Source organism: Phoca vitulina, unplaced genomic scaffold (genome assembly GCF_004348235.1).
Source record: "Phoca vitulina isolate PV1807 unplaced genomic scaffold, GSC_HSeal_1.0 scaffold17, whole genome shotgun sequence".
Classification (NCBI taxonomy): domain Eukaryota; kingdom Metazoa; phylum Chordata; class Mammalia; order Carnivora; family Phocidae; genus Phoca; species Phoca vitulina.
The window spans coordinates 11,531,902-11,540,006 of record NW_022589720.1 but is presented as its reverse complement, the minus strand read 5'-3'; the positions used below and the strand labels follow the sequence as shown (position 1 = coordinate 11,540,006).

The 8,105-nt window shown below is 45.0% G+C and overlaps 1 protein-coding gene across 1 annotated transcript in view; it reads right to left on the bottom strand.

Annotated features, from left to right (window-relative positions):
- Positions 1-4,273: 4,273 nt before the first annotated feature.
- TRIO (trio Rho guanine nucleotide exchange factor) overlaps positions 4,274-8,105 on the bottom strand; it is a 338,883-nt gene continuing 335,051 nt past the window's right edge. The window contains exons 56-57 of the mRNA XM_032415386.1: positions 7,236-7,374; positions 4,274-6,634 (exon numbers count right to left, since the gene is read on the bottom strand). Of these exons, the coding sequence (XP_032271277.1) occupies positions 6,086-6,634; positions 7,236-7,374 (688 nt within the window). The 3' untranslated portion in view covers positions 4,274-6,085. The remainder of the gene's footprint in view (positions 6,635-7,235; positions 7,375-8,105) is intronic.

Below are 8,105 nucleotides of genomic sequence, written 5' to 3'. Positions count from 1 at the left end.
CAATGTTTTTCAAGTGCTGAAAGAAAAGAACTGTCAACTCAGAATTCTACTCCAGGGAAAATATCATCAGGAATGAAGGGGCAAATCAAGGCATCTAAATTGTTTGATGGGGGCGCCTGGGTGCCTCAGTCGGTTAAGCATCCCACTCTTGGTTTTGGCTTAGGTCATGATCTCAGGGTCATGAGATTGAGGCCTGCATGGGGCTCTGCATTCAGCACAAGTATGCTTGAGATTCTTTCCCTCTCCCTCCCCCCCTCCCTCCTGGTTATGCTCTCTCTAAAATAAATGAATAAAATCTTAAAAAAAAAAAATTATGTTTGATGGTTGAAGCAAAAATCACCACATTGTGTGATGTGATTCTAAATTTAAGTGGAGGAAATATTTAAAATAATTATAAACTGGAGAAGGTAATGAGACATAAAGACAGGTGAGGTTTCTGTATTTCACTCAAATTGGTAAAATGATGACACCAGCAGACTGTGATGACTTACACACACACACACACACACACACACACACACACACTGTAATATCTAGAACAACCACTAAAGCCATACAAAGAGATACATTCAAAATCAGTATAGAGCAAAATGGGATTCTAAAAGTGTTCAAGCAACCCATAGGAAGGCAGGCAAAAGAAAACACAGAGAAATGAAAACCAGAGAGAAGAACAGTAAACTGAAAAATAAAAGGGCAGGCTTAGGCCTTAAGTTTATTAGTAATTACATTAAATGTATATGATCTAAATACACTAACTAAAGATAGAGATGGGTGGGTACAGTGGATTAAAAAACATGACCCAACTATATGCTGTTGATAAGCAATCTACTTACATATAAGGGTGTAGGTGTATTGACAGTTAAAGGATGGAAAAAGGTGTATCATGCAAACATTAATCAGAAAAAAAGAGTAGGAGTGACTACACTAATGTCAGATAAAGTAGATGTTGGAGTAAAGAAAATTACTAGAGAGAAGAATGGGATAAAAAATAAACATTCAAAAATCAGTTTCAATTTCTATATAATAGCAATAAATTCATGGACACCAAAATTAAAAGTATGATATAAGTTTATAATTGCTTTAAAAAAGTAAATACTTGGGTATAATTCTAGCCATCACATATAAGAACTTGTAAAACTATAAAATGCTGATGAAAAAAATCAAAGATCTACAGAAATGGAGAACCATATTGTATTCATGGGAGTCTCAACATAGTGAAGATACCAATTCTCCCCAAATTGATAAACAAATTTAATGCAATGCCTATAAAAATCTGAGTAAGATGTATTTAGATGTAGACAAGACTATTTTAAAATTTATATGGAAATGCAAAGGAACTAGAATAGCTAAAACCAATTTTGAAAAGGAAAAATAAGGTGGGAGGAGCAGTGTAGTCTACCTGATTTCAAGACTTCCTGCACAGCTACAGTAATCGAGACTGTGTGGTAATGGTGGAGAAAGAGAATTAGATCAACAGAATAGAGAACCCAGAAAAAACTCACATAAACAGGCCCAATTGATTTTTCACAAAATCACAAAAGAGTAGCCTTTCCAACAAATGGTGCTAAAAAAAAAAAATTGGTCTTCAATCTGCAAAATGTGAACAAAAACAAGAAAACAAGAAGGCAAAAAATACCCCAAAAAACCTTCAACCTAAATTTTATACCTAATACAGAAATTAACTCAAAATGGATCATGGGCTTAAATGTAAAATATAAAACTTAAAACGTTTAGGGAAAAAAAAAATGCTTAGGTTAAAAAAGCTCACTCTGGGGCTAAGTAAAAAAAAAAAAAAGTTCTTTTATTTGACACCAACAAGCTTGATCCACAAAAAAGAATTAATAGGACTTCATCAAAATTAAAATATATTTCTCTGTGAAAGATCCTGTTAAGAAGATGAAATGGGAGAAAATATTTGCATGCCACATCTCTGACAAAGGACTAGTATCTAGAATGTATAAAGAATTCTTAAAACCCATTTAATGAGAAAATGGGTAAAAGACATGAAGGGATGTTTTATGGAACAGAGTAAGCAGATGGCAAATAAGCAAATGGAAAGATGTGCAAAATCATTAACTACGAGGGAAATAAAACTTAAAACCACAATAACATCACTATACACTCGTCAAAATAGCTAAATAAAAAAATAGTGACAAAACCAAATGCTGGCAGAGTTGAAGAAACCGGATTACTCAGACTTTGCCAGTGGGAATGTAAAATGCTAGTCTGGAGAAGTTTGGCTGTCCCTTAAAAAATGAAATTTGTAACTGCCATGTGATCTTCCAATTGTCTGACATTCCAGAGAAACAGAGACTTATGTTCATATAAAAATCTGCACACAAATGTTCTTAGAAGTATTTGTAATAGCCAAAAGCCAGAAAAAATCCAGATGTCCTTCCGTGGGCGAACAGCTAAGCATGGTACATCCATGCCATTGGAATACTACTCAGTAATAAAAAGGAAAACTATTGATATATACAACCTGGATGAATTTCCACAGAATTATGCTCAGCTAAAAAATCCATCTCAAACGGTTACATACTGTATGATTCCATTTATTTAAAGTTCTCGGAATGACAAAATTATAGAAACGGAGAACAGAGTAGTGGTTGACAGAGATTAAGGGAGGGTTAAGGAGCGGGTGGGCATGGCTACAAAGGGGCTGGGGGGATTCTGGCAGCAATGGGATGCCCTGCATCTTGACTGCATCGATGTCAATATCCTGGCTGTGATATATGGTATGTTTTCAAGACATTATCACAGGGGAGAACAGGGGAAAGGGGACATCCCCTACCACTGCTTGTACATCTACGGTGATCTCACAATAAAGTTTAGCTTGATTTTAAAAAGTACATTCTGTATGATTCTACTTATATGAATTCAAAGCATGATCCTAACCTAAGCATGATCGAAATCAGAACAGCAATCACCCTTGGCAGGGAAGGGGCATGAGGAATCTGGGGGATAATGGAAATGCTTTGTATTTTGTTTTGGGCAGTGATCACAAATTCATGTCTCAGAAACGTACATTTGAAAGGATCTCTCCTTCCAAAGATTTAAGATGGTCTAATATCCTTGGATTAAGATAGTGCCATCATGTGTTCTGCTGAAATACTGATTTTTCTTCCCTTTAGAGCTAAAAGGAATCTGAGTTTTAAAGAATTTATAAATGGTGGGGTGCCTGGGTGGCTCAGTCATTAAGCGTCTGCCTTCAGCTCAGGTCATGATCCCAGGGTCCTGGGATCGAGCCCCGCATCGGGCTCCCTGCTCCATGGGAAGCCTGCTTCTCCCTCTCCCTCTCCCCCTGCTTGTGTTCCCTCTCTCGCTCTGTCAAATAAGTAAATAAAATCTTAAAAAAAAGAATTTATAAATGGTAACATGCAGAATACAAAGCATCATGATTTTTGAGGAATAAAAATTTAGGTAAGTGATCACGATAGGCCATTTTTCACTTGGGAGAATGCTTTGCTAGTCCTACAGGCATAACGACTTCATTCAGCAAGTGTCCAATGACAAGAAAAGTCATGCAGACAGACCCCTTGCCCCACTCTTGCTATTGGGGTCTGCACTGTGGTGGGCAGGCCACTCCCTCTGGGGCCCAGCCCTGTGTTTCTGGCCCTCTGGAGCCTCCCAAACCCTGGGCGTCGCTGAGACCGAGGCGGGACCCATCTCTGGGAGAGTGAGCTTCTCGTGCCCTCTGACTTAGGGACTCAGCGCAAACATTGTCCTTTCCCACCAGTCCTACCTTCAGGATGTCGGCAAACAGAGGAATAATAAAGCCTGTTCTACCAGTGCCCTAGGACCCCACAGCTCCCAGGGCGGGTGCTGAGGGCCCGCCACCACTGGGAGGTCTCTGCAGGTGCATATCGTGGGTCTGCTCGTAACACCGATGCTTGAACCCAAGTGCTTCATGGTCTTTGATCCATCTGGACGTTAAGCTTGCTTTTCTGTGGCCAGAGGCAACAGCTCTTCCCTTTGCTCCGATTCGTGTGTCCATCAAGAAGTGGGGTACCTTAGAGATTCTAACCAGGACGAGGTGCAGCCCCACCGTAAGCAGCTGAAATCTGGTTTATGCACCAGTGTCTTTGGAGTCTGGGTTCTGGGAACCAATCTGCAGGCACCTGACCAACTCCCGTTTCTGGCCTTGTACAGCGGATTCCCACTCCGGAACATTCTCCCCTCCAACTCCCCGCCAGACCTAGGAGAGGCCAGTCTTTCAGTCTCCCTCAGTGATGTCTCTCTTTTCGATTCCACAGTGATCAATTTAAATAAAAGGCCTAACGCAAAAATCAGGCAAATATGTTTAATTTTTTAAAATAACTGATGGCAAAATAAAATATTTACATCACATCATACTGTGTAAACATGTAAGGTCTCTGTACAAAGAAATATACATGCAAAATAATGTAAAAATTTAACTGAAATAATAAAAGAAACAATACACAAATGAACGTTGTGAGGTTACGAATACACATCCAGTTTTGAATCCAATTTCTTTTAAAAAGTTTCTGTACAATTTTACAAGAAACAAACAAAAACCCAACAAAAGAATAAATAAAATACATTGGAAGCGGCAAAGCTTAACTACGCCAGTTTATGGCTCAAGACCCAGGTGTCTGGCCGGCTGGGGATGCGGGCTGGTCTCCCTATTAGTGTATTTCACACCACGAAGGTAACAAGACATCCCGAATAACTCAAGCGTGCCCAGAAAGCCCGCGGCGTGTTCCCAGGCCTCCCCACCCCGGCGTGATTCTGCCACAGTGACGCAGACATCGGGTGACAGCCTCAAGGCGGCTAGTGTTTCATTGGCTTTTATTTCTTACCAAAAGCTCAAAATCCAGCCAATTTTTGTACAGAAAGTTGAACGTCAAAAAGTCTAAAAAGTAGTAAATGTCCAGACTGATTTTGGGAAAAAAATAATACTTTGGCATTCTGAATAATAGCATAATAAATTTTAAAACATTACCCTATTATCCAGTTTTATATTCAGAGTATGAAACCACTTTTTACAGTCCTCAAAACTGACAAATTCCACGAAGAGTTCAATCTCCTTGAACTGATGGCACAGGGCTACAACCCCCTCCCCCCCGCCCCACCCCTGACACACGCACAAAACCATAAAGCTCACTGTACGAAGTATGTGCTTTTTCTATATATTTATTACAGGTACAACAGAGGTCTTCATAAATAGTTGCATAAAATGTTAAAGCCACAACATTGCACATGATATGAAATAAAACCAAAAAAACCCCAATGAGTGCATTTACAGTATTTTCATCTGACTGTATACTGCTCAACAATCTGACTGACGGCTGGGGGGTGGGTGGGGAGCACGGGGAGGCCACCCCTAGGGCTCGGGGTGGGACCCAACTTGATGTCCTCGGTAGATGGGCAGAGCCCTCTGACCTCCCCCAGAGGAAGCCCTGGGCAGCGGGTGGGGAGCAGGAGGGGAAAGGACAGACCGAAGGCAGGACCAGTCTTATATACAAGTAAGGCCTACATTTCATCAGAGCAGAACGATTCATTCTATTTTTATGCAAAAGTCTGAGGTTGAATGCACGTTTCAGGAGCCCAGTCTGGCGTCCCTGCGAGACGCACGCAGACCCGGCAGCTGGAAGAGCTCAGAGCCAGGTGGACCCTGAGCTCTGGACGAGGCCGTGGGGATGGCCACCGCGAGGGTGAGTCCTCCCCAGAGGGGTCCAGTATCTCTGTTTTGTTCGTGAAGACCAGTGGTTGAACATAGGCATTTCGTTTCCTTGAATAAATCTTGGAAAATGTTAAATTTGCAAAATTCTATTCATGTTCATTTAAAAAAGTTTCTTTTTATTTTTTGCAGAAACCTGAATAAAAGACTGTGATACAGCAATGCTGTGTCCGCTCACGAAGAGTGTATGAGAAGGTCCTCCACCCCAGCACAGCGTGCTCCCGAGGCCCAGGCACCGCCGAGCTCAGCTCACTCGGAGCCCCATGGCACACGACGAACATACGGCAGCTGATCAGTTCTGTTGGTGTGTGTTTCTCTTCAAAGTTCAAATTAACAGCTGATTGGCAGGTGAAAGAGAATGAGAAAGAACTTCAAGATAGGTCAAGCTCTAGGCAAAAGCCTGCTCTGTAAGAAGTTTTGAACGCTACGGATAGGTCGAACATCGTTCTGGTGTTTGCGCCGCTCAATGAAGGAAGTCAGTCTGGACGTGTCGAGGACGCCCGCCCCCTTGCCACTGCCGTGGCCCACCTGCAGCCACTGCTCCTGGAGGGCTAGTGCAGCCGAGGGACGCTTGGCAGGGTCCTCTTGCAGGAGGGAACACACGAACTCCTTGGCCTTCTGGCTCACTCCTTTAAAGCAGTCCTCTGGGAAACTAAAGTCTAGTCGGCAAATGTTCAGGCAGGTCTCCTCCACGCTGTCGTCGAGGAAGGGGGACACGCCGCTGAGAAGCACATATGTGAGCACTCCGACACTCCATGTATCCGAGGTCAGGGAGATGGGGTTCCCAAGGATGATTTCGGGGGCTGCAAACTCGGGGTTCCCCAGTAACTGGTGGATGTAGTAGGTCGTGTTGAGCTGGACAGCATCTCCAAAATCAGCCAGTTTAATCGTTGGCTTGGCCAAACTCTGATCCACCAGAATGTTTTCAGGCTAGAAGACAGGATAAGACAACGGTCATTTCCATCGATCCCCATCTCAAGCTTACTTGGGATGCTCACCAGGAATCAACGAAGTCGACTGGAAGAAACCGTTCCCACGCAAGAAGGGATGCAGTTCTGAGCACGCAGGCCCACGGAGGAGAAGGCGGCCCCGACACAGAGGGGACGCCGCCCCTCCCTGCAGACAGCTCTCCTGCTGAGTGAGCATGAGGCGCCGTGCCGAAGAACGCTGCCTTAGCAAGCCGGGTGTTGGTCTTCACGCCCAGCACTAATAGTAATATTCACCTTCCTTTCTCAGCTACCACTGACCCAGTCCCACACCAGCCTTGCAAAGCTCTCAGGAACTTTCTGGAGCCTCATGAAATGTGTGAAGATCTCAAATGTTTATCTAGTACTTCACTGACTTTATATCATTGAGAGCAAAATCTTAAAAACAGAGATTAGAAATCAGGGTTCCCATTACCCACCTCCTCCTGCTTGTCCCCGGTCCCCCCAGGCCTCCTGCAGTGGACACGTTGGGAGGAAGCCCCCACGTGCCAGGTGGCTGGGCCTCGGTCAGACATGATGGCTTTGGCCCCAGGGGCCCCACTCACCTTTAGGTCCAGGTGTGCTATCCTGCAGTTGTGAAGGTATCGGACGGCTTCCAGAACCTCCCCCAGATACGCCCTGATCTTCCCTTCGGTGAGGTTTCCCCATCGCACCACACAGTCCAGGAGACGCCCCTGGTCAGCCCTGTGGAGGCAAGAACGTGGGCAACACTTGTCATGGTGCTGGGTCACTTTAGAGGAAACAAAGAGCTTATCTGTGCCCACTGTTAATGTCCTACCGGTCTGGTGTTTCAGGAGCACAGCTCCACCTCCAGGCACGACTCTATCAAGAGGGTGATTTCTTTTCAACCTCGTTATGGATGCGAGTGGGGAACAAGGGCGCCCAGCCCTGAGAGGGAGCGGGGAAGGGGAGGGGAGCACGAGCTCCCGCCCAGCAGGCTCGCACGTGAGCCCGGCCTCTCGGATGCCGAGGGGATGCAAGCCATCCGGCCACGGTGGGCGCTCGGCAGGGGCTCTGCAGGCCTCTGCTGTAGGCTGCAACGAGGTGATACACCTCCCCAAGCCTTCGTTTTGTCATCTGTAAGATGGGCAACGGGAAGGCCACAGAGCTAATGTAAGTAAAGAGGCAGACCTCGAGGTGTGCTGAGAAAACAGCCAGCACGACAGGCTGCCCCCTGCACCCCCCGCCCCCGTTCCCACTGCGCTTTTCCTGGGTGCCTTTGAAAACAACACTCAGAGGTGAGCCGTGACACTTAGTGACCTCTGCCCAGCCACCTCATAACACGGGCTGCCCCTGCTCTCACTCGTGACCTGGGATGCAGGACTGCCCTTCCCCCAGCTCGCTGTCCCCAGTTCTGGGATCTGTAATCTGAAACTGTGCCTTCCATCAAAATGCCCCCAGAGTTCCCATTTCCC